Here is a 17,009-nt window from a genome sequence, read left to right as displayed (position 1 = left end):
TTCATTCTGAAGCTGTAAGGTCATTTTATAGAAAGAGGGTCTAAATTAATTTGTGAATTTTACTGATTAAAGTATTTTCAATAGAGCTTAAATAAGCCATAACTAACATAAATAATAGTGTTTAAAACAAATGGCTCTAATTATCCACATTTTTCCAATTTTAATTCTTTAATTTAAAGAGGAATTTTCAAAAACAAACAGAGCAGTCAGGTTAGTATTTTAAGTAGGAGTTTAAATGTACTTACTGGTGAAAACATTAAGTTTAGTTCCAGAACCGAAGGTGAGTTTACCAACACCAGAGCTCTTCACACTCTGAGAAATTCATCCACATAAAGTCACTCATGTAAATGTTGTTCTTATCGTTAAGTAAAAATGATTCTACATTTTCAAAGGTATTAATTGTAAAATTTTACAAGTTAGTTTTATTCGGAAAATGTTCTTAGTCTTTAACAATAAACAATATGTTTAAAATTTAGAAAAAGCATTTTCTATCATTAAAGGATTTTATTGTAAATCAAGCTGTAAATTTGTTCATTATGTTCATTATTCTCTATTAAACCTTATTTTCCAGTATACGATTATTTTGAGCAACAAATGGACCAAAAAAAACAAACTACTTACAGGTTTCTATATTTACACTCTTTAGTTGAGCTCATTAAACGGACAGATAGTGAATCACATCGTCTGCATATTAGGAACGTTTTTCAAACATTACTCTTATAATCAGTTTTTTTACTGAAAGTTCACTAAATCAATATCTATAAATATTTGTATTTAACACTGCTAATCATTGATACTCACTGCTTTCTACAGTCAGTTTGGTCCCATCACCAAAGAAAAGTTTAAAGTTTCCAGACGAAGTCACACAGTCAGTCGGATGTAAACATTAACCATTTACTAAACTAACAGACGCCAGGGATAACTCCGGCTTCAATTTTAAAAAAGATACTACAAGAAAATTATTAATAAACATATCTGAAAACTTTCTTTTGACTTTTAACCGACTTAATGCCAGATGTATCGGTAATTGTACATGGTAGGTGGCGGGGGGGATTCAGGGGGATTTTATTGTTTTAACTTTATGAAGACATCAGATAAACTTATAAACTTACTAGTTTCAATGTTTAACTTTGTTCCTTCTCCAAAAAGCATTTTCCTGTTTCCAGATCCAGTCACACAGCAGTGATGTTCTCAGCAAAAACCAGCAGAACCCTGCAGAACCCAGCAGAACCAAGCTGCTCCTGGTTCCATGTAATGCTGCTGGATTAATAGTTTAGTAAATTAAGTTAAATTAACTGATGATCAGTAGATTATTCTGCTTAATCTGAATCATTGTTAACCAAATAAGATGTTATATTATATTTATGTTTATATGATTTTATATGATTAGATAGAAATATAAAGTAAATAAATTAAATCAGAGTTAATCTGTTTGTATTAAAGAAGCTGTTGACATGGAGTAAGGTGATAATTTCTAGATTTACTGAAACTACGTGCATTTTTTAAGATCTTATAGATGAATTTTTTGTTTTATTCCTTTGCAGACTGAATTATTCTGACATCCAAACTTTTACGTAAAGATACATTTGAAACTCACTGCTGTTAACGATCAGTCGGGTTCCGGTCCCAAACTGAACTTTGTAGTTTCCAGTCACACAGAACATCAGTTCCTCACATTAACTACATCAGGCTGAACACATCATTCAACTTTAAACTGTTCACATTTTAAAGATTTCAATCCTAAATACATATTATGGTAATATTTCTGAGAGTAAACTAATAAAGTGGTGTATGTTTGCAGAATTAGAAGCGTCTCTAAAATTTAACTGTTGATTATTGTACATTCAATATGAAAATTTTATGTTTATTTGTGATAATTGTCTCCGTAAAGCAAATTATTGTGAAAGAAACGGTTAAACTTACTTAGGAGAACATTAAGTTTGGTTCCGGTTCCGAAGATAAATTTGGTGTTAGAAAGAGACACACTGTGATTAACACAACATCACAAACCAGAACCGCCTGCCTCTGATTGGAACCAGAACCAGTTCACATCCAAAACAGGAACTTCAAGGATAAATCCAATAAATTGTCTCTTTACTCCATGTTTGTCTATTTTTAGTGACTTTTTTTTATCCAGTATGATAAATAATTAACAAAGGTAATCAATAAGGATGCTTAACGGGTCATTTGCTGAGCAGCGGGTCGGTGATCGTATGACTGATTTCAGGTTTAATACTCACTGCTCTCTACCACCAGTTTGATCCCGTTTCCAAAAATGATTTTCCAGTTTGAAGATGTCACACAGTCTGTATGTCCTGAACAATATCTAAAGCTCCGACGCCCAGTTCATAATCACAAATAATTCTTTAAAAAAAATGCTTTTTAAACATTTGGTTGCATAAACAGTTTTTAAATAGTTTAATCCAATTATAATTAATTTTTTCTAATGAATTTATAGGCTTTTAATGAGCAATTTATGACAGTGTGTAAAAGAGGATGAACAGTTAGCATTTTATATGTTGGAGTAGAATATATCCTGAAACATCATTTAAAATCAGATTTTTTATAAAATAAACTAGAATTATTTTTCAATTAGATTTGATATTATAATCAGTCAGGTTCATAAAACTATGCTTAGAACTTTAGTCACATAAAAACTTTTTGTTTGACAATAATTAAATCTTTATATAAACTTTCCTTCATGTTAAATGGATTGATAATTAATTTAAGGAAACTTTGATCTAAAGGGAAGTACATTATTTGAATATTTAAAATCATATTTTGGACCAAAGTACTCACGGCTCTCTACAGTCAGTCTGGTTCCTGATCCAAACAGCAGTTTGTAGTTTCCAGTGTTCTTCACACAGCAGATCAGAACCCAACAAGAACTACGAGAACAGAAGCTGCTGTGGAAACTTTCAGGATTAAATTGATGGTTTGATTTTTACAGTTTGTCTCTGATGTTTGTGCTTTAAAAGTGGTTTGGAAAAATGAATTATCTGAACTAATTGTTATTCAATGAAGAAGGAGTAAATCTATTGGTTTTGCTTTATTAATGACATAAACTAAAAACTTAAGTCTGTTTTCACTAAATCAATCAGAAAACTTTATTAGTTTGATCTGCTATAATCAGTGTGAGATACTCATTATGGCATTGAACCATCAGACTGACACTATAACCTGCATTTTGCCTAATTTGGTTCATTTCCATTTATATTTTTACAGATGGAGAGAATAAAATGTTTGTGTGTTTGAAATTGAAATTGATTTGAAAATAATTTTAGTCAAACCGACATTCCTCTAAATGTGTTTCTTATTAAAGATGTTTTCAAGCTTAGCTGGAAGTGAAGGTCAGAGAGTAATCAGGGTGTTAAACTAAGATTATTTTTCTATTGATCAGGTTTTATCCAGATTTATTTAAAGTTATTAGATAGAACATAACCTTGTATTAGCAGAAAGATCAGAAATGGTTCCACTTACTGGTAGAAACTAGTAGTTTGGTTCCTTTTCCAAAGATAATCTTGTTAACATTCACACAGTGAAGAAAGCCAGTTCATTAACTGACTGCAGAAACACAGAGAAGCTTCTCCTTTGACCAAAACCAGCTCACTTCACTTCCAATTGTTAAAGACTGTATTTTTCTGACTTTATGGTTCTGGACTCCACAGAAGAAACTGTTTTTACTCCTATTTTTCTTAAAATTTCTCCTCAGTATGTCTGTTTATATTTTCAGTATCCGGGTCACGACATCACAAAACGGGCATTTTAGAGGCATCCGATGTTTGGAAAGTTTGAATCACGATAGTTCAAGCGTAGTTTTTTGTTTTTTTTTAGCATTTGATTTAGTTTCCAAACTAGTGTCTGAATTCAGGTCTTAATTCATTTTTTAATTAATCAACAGGTCCAGCTGTTCAACCAGAGGTTGAATAAGTGGACCACAGAAGACCTCAGAAGTTCTGACATCTTTCATAAAATATTATCATGAATGAAATACTTCGGTCTATTTCACTGATTAATCTTGTCCAAGAACCAGTTTCTATCCGGCAGAAGAACCAAACTAAACTGTGCTCCCATATACCAACATTAACCGACATTTTGTAACAATTAAAACTAAATATTAGAATAATTATTATATGGTTTAACACTCACTATTTTCAACACTGAGTTTTGTTCCAACTCCAAAGAGAATCCGTTGGGCTCCGAGATTCACACAGCATCAAAGTCCAGAACAGAAACCCAGATCGGGTTCCAACCGGTTTACATTAAAAACGTTTCCAAGCTGCTTTGAAATAGTTGGTTGTTTTTAAGCAACAAATTGTAATGATTACATTTGTTTTTGTTTTTACTGTAAATATAAATAAACATTTTTACACCAAAAAAAAGTGACATTTCCTTATTTTCTAAATTAACAAACTTTAGAGATTAAAATATTGATTTTTAATTATTGCAGCTTCATGGACAATTTTTTCATGTTTAGGCCGAACTTCTTTGTTAAACAGATTCTAAAGATTTTTATTCTAAACTTTATTCTTATCTTATTGATCCTTGAAGATAAATTAGCATCAGTTTAGATTTTAAAAATCTTTTAAAATGATCAGGAACTTACTGAGTTGAACCGTTAATCTGGTTCCAGAACCAAAGAAGATCTTGTTCTGGTTCGCTCCAGTAGTCACACAGTAACCAGCTCCAGAACATAAAGTGGAGGAGCTGCTAGCAGATCCCAGACATGATTGAAGTTTCAATAAAGTGGAATATTTTTCATTTTTCCAAAATAAACCAGAAACTCTGAGAATTGTTAAAATGGTTCCACTAAAATAATTCAAAATATTTGAATTCAGAGGAGGACTGGAGTTCTGATGCTTTGCCTTAGTGAACATCAGGACAGAACCAGAACCAAAGTTCTGATGCTTTGCCTTAGTGAACATCAGGACAGAACCAGAACCAACTCTTAACTTTTAACAACCAAAATAAAATGAAACTCCATCTAATCAAATACTAACTGGGTCCAGCGCTTCGTCTGGTTCCAGAACCAAACTTCTTAACAGCATAAAGGCAGCAGCTAGAAGACGAACAGAACCGCTGACCCAGAAAGATTAATAAAGATCGATTCTGGTGTGTTTAACTTTTAACTGTAAAACCAGATCTTTGTTCCTGTGAACCCGAAACTTATAGATTATGAAGAAAAATCTTTAGAATTCAGAACTTACTGGGTTCTATGGTCAGTCTGGTTCCAGAACCAAAGATGATCTTAACAGAATTCACACAGCATGAAGCTCCAGAACAAGAACTTCCTATCAGGATGGGCAACATTTTGGCCTCTCCAGAACTGAACGAGGTTCTGTCTGAACATGAGGGAACCTTATCGGGTCACATTTGATCTCTGAACATTAAACTGATCCGGAATCAAAGGTTCTGGTGAAAGTGATTCGAATAAACTCTGTTTATCAGAAGGTTCTGCTCTGTTCTATCAGATGGGTCCAATCACTGATGTCAACCATTACAAAATGATTATTGTTCTGAAACAATCAATAAAAGGTGAATATCAGAACTTACTGGGTTCTACGGTCAGTCTGGTTCCGGATCCAAAGAAGATCTTATTGGCAACAGAATTCACACAGCATGAAGATTCAGAACAAAAACCCAAAGCGGACAAACTGGAGCCGGTTCTGCTCAGACTGACTTTCTGTGGGTCTCTGATTCTTCATAAACACGTTTTCATAATGTGGTTTTATGTGTTTTTATTTATATTTAAATTCTGTTAGGCTTCTAAAGAATTCTGACATTTTTTCTTTAGTTTTAGTTTTTAAAAGCTTTTTTTAATGAGGCTGTTTCCTCAGATTGGGATTTTTTAATTCTGATCTGATCTATAAATTGAATTATTACCTTTTTATTGCATTTTATGATCAAATATCTTGTGAATTTAAATAGTTTCGGGTTATTTTTAAAAATCTTGAAGAATAAGTTCCAGTTTACTTTAACTTTATGGTTTTATAAATCTAATTGAGTCAAACAGAACATAAGAACCAGCAGAACTGTTTATTAGAGACGGTCATCTGTCTTTATCTGTAAAACCGGGTCTTTGTTCCTTTAAAAATCATTTTAATTCCGAACTTACTGGGTTCTATTGTCAGACTGGTTCCAGTTCCAAAGATGATCTTATTGAAACCTCCAGTATTCACACTGCAGGAAGCTCAGTGACACAAACCCAGCTACCAGAACCAGAACCAGAACCAGAACCCATTTATTTAACTGATTTTAATGCTCAGAACAAACTGATCAATTAAAAACTAACTTAGTTTTTATTTCATTAAAACATTTATCAGAACAATGTGAACAATTTAAATGCATTTCTGCTGATTGGATCAGAACTCCTGCATCTTTTACTGGTTCTACTAAAAATAATGTCAAATGATTTTATATTTTTAGAATAATTCTGTTAATTCTTGTTTATTTGGTCCAAACTGGTTGAACTGGTTCACTTTTGAACTGGGAACCATTACAGATTTGGTTTTGTTTAAAGCAAAGATCTAATTATCATTTCTTTAGAGCTGCTCTTAGAAAATAACAGAAACATCTGTATTTCTATTTATTATTTAATATTTCCATTAAACTGTTCGCTTTTTGTTGTTTCTATTCTGACTTCTTTTCTATTTTTTTTCTGTTATAGAAAAATTCTGGTCAAATAAAATTCGATTGGTTGAAAAAAATATAATAATAAAAATCTGTTAGAACCAAAATGTGTTTAAACCAGTTAGAAGAGTTTAGGTCTTACTGGGTTCTATGGTCAGTCTGGTTCCAGGTCCAAAGATGATCTTATTGATTCCTCCAGTATTCACACTGCATGAAGCTCAGTGACACAAACCCAGCTACCAGAACCAGAACCAGAACCCATTTATATAATTTATTTTAATGCTCAGAAAAAACTAATCAATTACAATAAATATATATATATATTTTTAATAAACAATTGAAATTATTTTAGATTTTTAGAACAATTCTTTTAATTGTTTATTTGATCCAAACTGGTTGAACTGGTTCCCTTTTGAACTGGGAACCATTAAAGATTTGATTTTGTTTAAAGCAAAGATCTAATTATTATTTCTTTAGAGCCGCTTTAGAAAATAACAGAAACATCTTTTTGTCTATTTATTATTAAATACCTCTGTTAATTTTTTTTTTGCTCTTATAGAAACACCCTGGATAAAACAGTCAATATCTGTCTAAACCAGTTAAAAGAATTCAGGCCTTACTGGGTTCAATGGTTAGACTGGTTCCGGTTCCAAAGAACATCTTGTATCCAGAACCAGACACACAATATGAAGCCCGGTGACAGAAACCCAGAAGAGGTTCTTTTGTGACCCGTTTGATATGAAAGAACTGTGATCATGTTTGGGTCATAAAGTTCTGATCTAAGCTGAAGTCTTCAGCAGAAAGTAAAATCATTTTTAATAATTAATCATTTTGGGTCTGAAACCAACACAGGAAAAAATTTTAATCTAGATGAGTCATTTTTTCCTAAAATAAGTGCATTTTTCTTGAATTGAGGAGATAAAATTTACATTTTGCCGTTGGAACAAGAGAATTTAGATTTAAAATAAGAAAAAACACAATTGCATTGTCTTATTGCAAGTGCATTTTATCTAATTATCTTATTTCAAGAGTAAAAATACTGATTTCATTGGCAAATTATCTCATTTATGTATTTGAATTAGTGGTAAATACACTTGATTAAAAATTGTTTTTCTTATTTCTAGATAATTTTTCCAATGGAGGAAGATTATTCTGGAGTAAATCAGAACTTACTGGGTTCAATGGTCAGACTGGTTCCGGTTCCAAAGAGCATTTTTCTGCCTCCAGTATTCACACAGCATGAAGCCCAGTGACACAAACCCAGCAGGTAGAACCAGTACCAGAACCATTTCAATCCCATGATTTTAAACCACAGAATTTTCATCAATAATTTATTATTTCTTATGTAAATAAAACCAAAACGTTTTCATTTTTATTTCTCTAAACAAACTCATCAGAACCGTGTCAAAAAAAAAAAATTTAATTCTAAAGTTATTATGATGCTGTAAAATAAAACACAAAGGTTCTGATCAGCATCAGATCTTACTGGTTTCAATGGTCAGACTGGTTCCGGTTCCAAAGATCATCCTGTTTCCACCAACATCCACACAGCATGAAGCTCAGCGACGCAAACCGGGTCGGACCGGACCGACTCCAATCAGAACTAATTCACTCCTGTTTAAATGTCTAAACGGTTCTGTTTTAACTTCCAGAACTTTGGACTCGTGTTCCGGCAATAAATCCAACATTTTAGAGTGAAAAGAATTAAATCTTAATAGTTTGGTTCTGACATCTGATCCACCTGAACCCATACTGGAGGTGGTTCTGGTTCTGGAAACACAACCTTAAGATAAATCGGGTTTTATGACTAAAATCATTTCTGGGATCGTTTTTGGTGAATTGGACCTAAAGGTGGAACATTTCTGGATGATTCAGATAATTAATTGGTAAACTTCTATCATCCGGTCACATTCAGACGTTTTTTGGGTTTTTTAAACATATTCAGTAGAACTTACTGGTTTCGATGGTTAAACTGGTTCCTGGTCCAAAGATGAGCTTAACTCCACCAGAACCAGTCGCACAGAATGAAGCTCCTCAACAAGAACCGAGTTCTGCTCAGAAGCATCACAACCTGTTTGCCTTGTTTCAGCCAGAAATCTGTTTCCTTTTTTCATTTTTAATTCTGTTTTTCATGTTTAGAGGAAAAGAAAAACAAGAGCTTAAATTATTTTTCATTTGTTGTTTTGAATTTTAAAGCTGATCGTAAAAACTGGAAGAACTGAAATATTGAGTCAGAGTTTGATTCATACAGAAATTATTCAGCTATGATGAAACATTTTCCTGAGAAACGGGTTAAAAATATCGGATCTCCATTAGAACTCACTGGTTTCAGTGGTCGGTCTGGTTCCAGAACCAGTAAAAAACCCAGCAGGAGCTCTTGGGCACAGACTGAGCGGGTCCGATCAGAACAGAAGAGCCGTTTTATGGCAGACGGATTATTTTAAAGGATTAGATTTCATTTCATAAACTATTATTTTTACATTCTGTTATATTTTTATGGTTTTATTTCATTCTATTTTAAGATAATTTTATGAAAACACAAAATCAGAACGGTCCAAAAAACTTTGGATCAGAACCATCAGAAACAGAGAGGTTTGGTGTTTAAACTGGTTCCAGGTCCAAATCGAAGCTTCACTGTTCTGGTTCCATCAAAGCCCAACATGAAGCCGAATAGATCTGAATTTATTTGGACCTTTGAGGTTCTGAACGTTTAGCTAAGATCAGATTGTTGTTGGTTAGGTACCAGAACCTCCTGGGTTCACTGGTCGGTCCAGTTCTAGATCACTGTAAGAACCCAGAACCTCTATCGGACAAACAGAACCAGAACCAATTGAACCTCTGCTGAAACACTTGAATATCCAGACTGGTTCATGATCAGAACCTCCTAATCAGAATCTAATCAGAACTTACCGGGTTCAATGGTTAATCTAGAACCAGGTCCAAATATGAGCCGAACAGAACCTCCAGCATTCACACAGTCTGAGGCTCCATAGCGCTAACTAGGATGAGTTCAACAGAACCAGCCCAGGGTTCTACTACCTGGTTCTGCCGATGTTCTCTGTCTAATTATTTAGAACTTTTTGTTTGTCATGTTTTGACAGAAAAATTATCAATGAAGCTGAAAAAGTTTTTGGTCGATCTTTGATACAGATTCAGGTTTTCAGTCAGAACTTACTGGGTTCAATGGTTAAACTGGTTCCGGATCCAAAGAACATCTTAAATCCACCATCATTCACACAGCAGGAAGATCAGAACCAAAAACTCAGCAGCTGGTTGCACGGATCAACCAGAACCAAGCGGATCCAGTTTGTCTAATTTTAGTTCTTATTTGAAGAACCGAACCTTTGATTTAAAACCCAGAACTTTATCAGAACTATCAGTCAAGGTTCTGATTAATATTAATCAGACTTACTGGGTTCAATGGTAAGTTTGGTTCCGGATCCAAAGAACATCTTGAATCCACCAGAACCAGTCACACAGCAGGATGACCCACAACACAAACCGGTTCAAGAGAAACAGAACCAGGTTTGGTTTTGGTTTCAAAATATGATTTTTCTTATCTTAAACTTCAGTTCTGTTTTTAAAACAGAATCTGGTTCTGAAACGAGCCGAGCAGAATAAAGATCAGAAAACTTTCTGATATGCAGGTTCTGAAAAAAACCTGAACTGGTTCTGGATAAAGTCCAGAAAGCATTTCAAACCAGAACTTTAGTGGACTCTGTGGTTGAACTGGTTCCAGGTCCATCTGTGCCACCAAAGCCCGACCCAAAACTAGCCGTGTTTAAACCTGAACATCTAAAACCCGGTTTATCTGTGAATTCAAAACTTACTGGTTTCAACAAAGAGTTTGGTTCCAGAACCAAAGAATATCTTGAACTGATTTCCTCCAGAAGTCACACATCAGGAAGCTCTTTCACATTAAGCTCAGAACCAGAACCTCACAGCCCAGTTGGTTTAGAGGTTCTGCTCTTCAGACATATTCTTTTGGACCTAAATGTTGGAAGTTCTTGGTTCCTCCTGAGGAGGTTCTAATTGGACCAAACAGTTCTGAACCTTATCCTTCATTTAATGCGGTTCTGTTTGCCTCTAAGACCCAATGAGTTTGGTTCTAACCACCTGAGCAGCTGGTAAACACCAAGACCCAGAACCAAAGGTGAGGAATTCTATCAGAACTTACTGGGTTCTACGATGAGTCTGGTTCCGAATCCAAAGAACATTTTGTTTGCACCAGCAACAGTCACACCGCATGACAAATCACAACAAAAAACAGAACCAGGTTCAGTAGAATTACTGCTTCTAGGTCCAAATTCTAATACTGATTGAAAACATTATTAACTTTGGTTCTGGTACCGAAACAGAATTTTAAAAAACCTGTTTGGTTCTGAAAAAGTCCAGAAGAATTTAAGATCCAATAATTTTTTTTTTTAGCATTAAAACAATTTTAGAACAAAAGTCCAAAAATCAGAACCAACTAATCTACCCCCAGAACCTCTAAGAATGAGATCAGAACTTACTGGGTTCTACGGTGAGTCTGGTTCCGGATCCAAAGATAATCTTGTTTCCAGCAAACACACAACATGAAACCCATCAACAAAAACTCAGCAGATAGAAACCAGAACCTGAACCTGTTTCTGTAGAAACTGGACCAGAACTTTTTCTGTATGAAGAATCTTTGCATGAAATCAGTTGTTAAAATGAAGAAAATGAATTTGGACTTTCAGTCCTTAATAGAACTGGTTCTGGTACCAAATCCGAATTCTTTCTTTATCTCTAATTATCCTACATCTAATGTTCGATGGTCTAACAGAAATATGGACCAAACTTTATGTCACCAGAACATCCAACCAGAACCATAAACCAGTCAGAACTTCAGAACCAGACTCTCATAGATGGTTCTGCTGATCAGGTTCTGTTTTCTGGTTCTGTAATGTAAACGGCACATGATGAGAGGAGGAATCATCGGACTGCTTCAGAACCTGAAAAAGGTCCGGTTTAACCAGGTTGCTCTGTAAGGTGAGAGGAATCTCATTAAAGATTAAAAAATTATATCAGAACTTACTGGGTTCTACGATGAGTCTGGTTCCGGATCCAAAGAACATTTTGTTTAAACCAGCACCAGTCACACAGCATGACGACCCATAACAAGAAACAGAACCAGGTTCTGTAGAATAACTCCTTCCTGGTCCAAATTCTAATTCTGATTTAAAACATAATTATTAACTTTGGTTCTGGTTCGGAAACAGAATTTAATTAAACCTGTTTGGTTCTGAAAAAGGTCCAGAAGAATTTAAGATCCAATAACTCTCTGAGCTACAGGTTCTGAAACAAGATGTTCTTAAGTTAATTGGACTCTGGAAAGAGTCCAGAAAATATTTAAATCAGAACTTACTGGGTTCTACGGTTAAACTGGTTCCGGATCCAAATAAGATCTTGTTCACACCATTCACACAATGTAAAGGTCCACAACAATAACCCAACAGACACAATCGGAACCAGTATGATAGACACTCAATCTAGAACCGGATCAGATTCTAAAGAAGTCTAAAGGATAACTTTGGATCAGTAGCCGCTTATTTTATAATGGTTCTGGTCCATTTCTACGGACTTTGTTCTGAAAACGACTAATTACTGGGTAATTTTTTTTCTACTTATTAAACAGTATCAAACAGGTTCTGAGTTGTTGTTTTTTTAGCATTAAAACAATTTTAGAACAAAAGTCAAAAAATCAGAACCAACTAATCTTACCCAGAACCTCTAAGAATGGGATCAGAACTTACTGGGTTCTACGGTTAAACTGGTTCCAGATCCAAAGAAGATCTTATTTCCAGTCACACAGCATGACGACCCAGAACATTAACAGGTTCTAGAGAACCAGAACCAGGTTCTACAGAAAAACTGCTTCCAGGTCCAAATTCTAATTCTGATTTAAAACATTATTTTTAACTTTGGTTCTGGTACCGAAACAGAATTTAATAAAACCTGCTTGGTTCTGAAAAAGGTCTCGAATAATTTAAGATCCAGTAACTCTCTGAGCTACAGGTTCTGAAACAAGATGTTCTGAAGCTAAATGGGTTCTGGAAAGAGTAAAAAAATATTTATATCAGAACTTACTGGGTTCTACGGTTAAACTGGTTCCGGATCCAAAGAAGATCTTATTTCCAGTCACACAGCATGACGACCCAGAACATAAACGGGTTCAACAGAACCTAACCAGGTTCTGTTGAATAACTGCTTCTAGGTCCAAAATCTGTTTATTTTTTAGATTTCTATCTCTGTTCTGTTACTGACAAACTATCTGATCAACTTCTTTGGTTCTGAGACCAGTTTAGTTGGATAAAAATCCAATAACTGTCTCATCTGCAGGTTCTGAAATATTTTTTAAAAACTGATTTTGTCCTGAAAGAGTCCAGAAAACAATTAAAACCAGAACTTACTTGGTTCTACGGTGAGTCTGGTTCCGGATCCAAAGAACATCCTATTACCAGCATTCACACAGCATGAAGGGCCTCAACAACAACTCAGCAGGTAGAAACCAGAACCAGAACCAGAACCTGTTTCTATTCAAGAATCTTTGGTTGAAAATAAACTAAATTAATTTGGAATTTTAATGGATTCTATCAGAACTGGTTCAGGTTAAAAACCTGGTTTAATGAAATGTTTCTACATCTGATGTTTGATCTTCTGATTAAAAAAAAAAACAATCTGATCTCCAGAACCACCAACTGGACCCATCAAAGATCTTATCAGAACTTTTTAAGTTCTATGGTCAAACTGGTTCCGGATCCAAAAAGCAGTTTTCATTTTGCGTCGTTCACACAACATGAAGCCTAATTAAACAAACAGCAGAGGACTAACTGGACCGAACCGAAACCTCAAACCAGAATAACTTCTGCTGAACTTTTATAGAAAACGATCAGAACCAACAGATTAAAATAACAATCGGATGATGATTCTGATGAAGTCCAACAAAACCCGATTCAGTAGGACGGGTTAATTTAGTAAAAAAACAAACTAGTAGAATAATTGGTTGTTTTCAGAACTTACTGGGTTCTATGCTGAGTCTGGTTCCGGTTGCGAAAAAGATCTTGTTCTGATTCGCATTCACACTGTGTGAAACACCAGAACCGAAACCCGATTCTTCCACAGCAAATATTCTAACCAGAATGAAAAACCGGATTTATGCTTTATCAGAGTGCAGAAAAGTCTTTCTTATTAAGTTTATTTTATGTATTATTATTTTTTTTTTTACTTTTGGTCTGTTTGTTTCTAAAAACTAATTCATGCATTTGAATATTATTGAGAATGGGAACCTAATGGTTCTCGCTTCTAAACTGGTTTCTGAACAACATGAAGTCTCTCATCAAACTGAACAATTCTGACTTTATGTTTGATTTTCTTCCACAAATATGATATCAACAGAATGATTTACGATGATTTAGCAGAGTAAGAATTTTTATGAGGGATTCATTTGTAAATTTGATCCAACTTGATATATTTTGATTTTATTGTTCTTCAGATTAAAGGTTAACGAATAAAACAATTGATAAGTCAGTTAATGAATATTTAGACAATTTTACAATTTTTAGATTCAGCAATGGTAAGTTCTGGTTTTGGGTCCAAACTGCATCGTATTCAGATTTATATCGAATATTCTTTAATTGAACCTGTTTGTAAATGAATTTATTGACCAGAACTTACCGGGTTCTACCGTCAGTCTGGTTCCGGGTCCAAAGAGCATCTTTATGCCAGAATTCACACAGCATTAAGCTCCACAGCACAAACCAGGCCAAGACAAACTGGGCCAGAACTCTTTTCAGATCTGTGTTATTATCATGACTGAAACTTGTTTCTGAATTTCTATGTAAAATATCCATAAATACAAATAAATTCTGTTTGTTTGGACTTTTTCAAAGGAATAACAGATTTTAGATTTTTTTTTTTTGCGCTGACTGTCAGAACCGAACATTGTTCTGATCCAAAGTCGATGTCTGTTTGTTTCCAGAGATTATTTTAACAGAATGATGATAATAAATATGAGAACTTACCGGTATGAACAGTTAATCTGGTTCCAGAACCAAAGATGATTTTAGCGCCACCAGAATTCACACAACATGGAACTCCAGAGCAAAAACTCAGCAGAACCTGACTGGACCCAATGCGAACCCGGTTCTGCTGTGATGGAATTATGGTTCTGGCCAATAATTTTAATTACAGAAATGTGATTTATTAAAGGATATTTTCACAATTCTGAATTTGTTTTTGTTTGTTTTCTGCAGATTTAAAAATAAAGAACGAAAAAAATATTAGAAATAATATTGTGATGAAAATCAGTTTAGATAAAATCTAAGCTGGATTATAATCTACCGATTTAAAATATTTGATAATTTGTCAATTTAGAAATTATTTGGTTTAGTCAAAGTTTGAGGAACGTTTTGTCTGTAAAAAGGAATTTTTGATTGAATTTTTAAATGTATCTGTATTTACTTACTGGTGTGAACAGTTAATCTGGTTCCAGAACCAAACAGCAACCTGGTTGCTGCTCCAACATTCACACACCAAGAACTTCCAGAACATAAACTGGATCGGAACAGAACTCAGCAGATTTATTAGCTGTGAGATTTTAAAACTATAGAAACTAAATTATGTTTATTTTCCATCATGTTTTTACTATTTATTCAATTTACTGAATTTTGGGTAAAAAGTCCAAAACATCAGAATGTTTTTTTCCTCCGAATCGGATCAGAACTCAACTGTTTGTGTTCTTTTTTCATCTATTTTTATTGATGCCTTTTCTAATTGTTTTAAATCTATAATGGATCCAGCAGAAAACACTTAGAGGAAATTTCATCAACAGAATGTTTCCCTGTTTAAAGTTAAGATTTAATGGGTTTAAATTTATTGATTAAATTTTAAATAAAAGCCTTAGTTTTTATTTTTTATTTTTTGTATTATTTAATTTCTTTGTTAAAATATTTTTAAATTAAATCAATTAGAAATCTGCATCAAGTGAGACAATGAACAGTTCTTTAAAAATATTAAATCCATAAAAACAGTCTTACTGGTTATGATGGTTAGACTGGTTCCGGTACCAAAGATCATTTTATCAGAATTTCCAGTCACACAATAAGAAAGTTCAGAACAGAAACCAAATGCAACAGGATGTCATAAGCAGGTATTTCATTTTTAAGTTAAATATATCACCTTAAACAGAAATAAATTCATAAATCGTTCAGAAAATACAATTAAAATTACTTCAGATTTCTTCAAACTTTTAGTTTTTTTAGAATTGACCAAAATACGTTTTTCCTCGATGCAAACTGCCGGTAAACTTTGGTTACTGACCAATATTTAATATGCAATATTGTTGAACTTACTGGTTTCTACGATCAGTTTGGTTCCAGTTCCAAAGATAAACTGGTTCTGGTTCCGATTCACACAGCATGAGGCTCCAGAACCAAAACCCAGAGCTCCAGCAGCTCAAATTCACATCATCTGCATCAACACTAGAGATATGAATCTATTGTTATCTTAACTTTAAAGGAGTCCGGTTCTAATCTAAAGATATTAAAGGTTCTGGTTCTGATTGGGTTAGAATGAAAAATTAAAGTTCTTGCCCTGAAAGGTTCTGATTAGATTTGGTTCCTTTTCTTTTCATCAACACTGAACAAGATCAGCGGAACCATTATTTTAAAGATCCAAACGAAAAGGTTCTGGAGTAATCTATGAGGTCCATTTAGCTCGGAACCAACAAAGATTAGGTTTTAATGACTGAATTAAATAAACTTTGAGTTTCAAATTCTGAAACATTAAATTTATTACTTACTGGGTTCTATGGTGAGTCTGGTTCCGGATCCAAAGAAGATCTTATTAACACCGGTACCAGTAGTCACACAGCATGACAACCCATAACGCAAACGGGTTAATGAGAACCAGGTTCTGTAGAATAGCTGGTTCCAGGTCCAAACTCTGTTTCTCTATATATATATTTTTTTTTCTTAGCTTAACATTAGTTCTGGTACTAAAACGTAAATAAATATAAACAGTTTTGTTCTCAGACCGGTTCAGCTGAAGGAAAGATCCAGTAACTTTCTGATGTTCAGGTTCTGAAACATGTTTAGAACGGATCAGGTACTATAAACTGTTTTATCGTCATTAAATTGTCGGATAAAACAAGAAGCAAAATTCTATCGTTGATTCAGAATCAGCAATAGAAAAAAAAAATTATTTTTTTTTCTACATAAAAATATTTTTTTCCTGGTTTATGGCTTTGGTTCTGTTCCTTAAAGAGAATTTAATACAGTTATTTTGGTTCTGTTCTTCAAGTTCTACTGATCTAGTTCTATCATTTTTTCATCTCTACATGATGAAAACTAAAAGAA

General features: G+C 33.9%; 1 gene segment (V, D, J or C); it reads right to left on the bottom strand.

Moving 5' to 3' along the window:
• LOC107102572 overlaps positions 1-14,378 on the bottom strand; it is a 32,314-nt gene extending 17,936 nt beyond the window's left edge. The window contains 1 exon segment of the C gene segment in view: positions 14,329-14,378. Within this exon segment, the coding sequence occupies positions 14,329-14,368 (40 nt within the window).
• Positions 14,379-17,009: the final 2,631 nt, after the last annotated feature.

This window comes from Cyprinodon variegatus, unplaced genomic scaffold, assembly GCF_000732505.1.
Source record: "Cyprinodon variegatus isolate N-32 unplaced genomic scaffold, C_variegatus-1.0 Scaffold1276, whole genome shotgun sequence".
NCBI classification, from domain to species: domain Eukaryota; kingdom Metazoa; phylum Chordata; class Actinopteri; order Cyprinodontiformes; family Cyprinodontidae; genus Cyprinodon; species Cyprinodon variegatus.
This window is presented reverse-complemented; position numbering and strand designations above follow the sequence as displayed.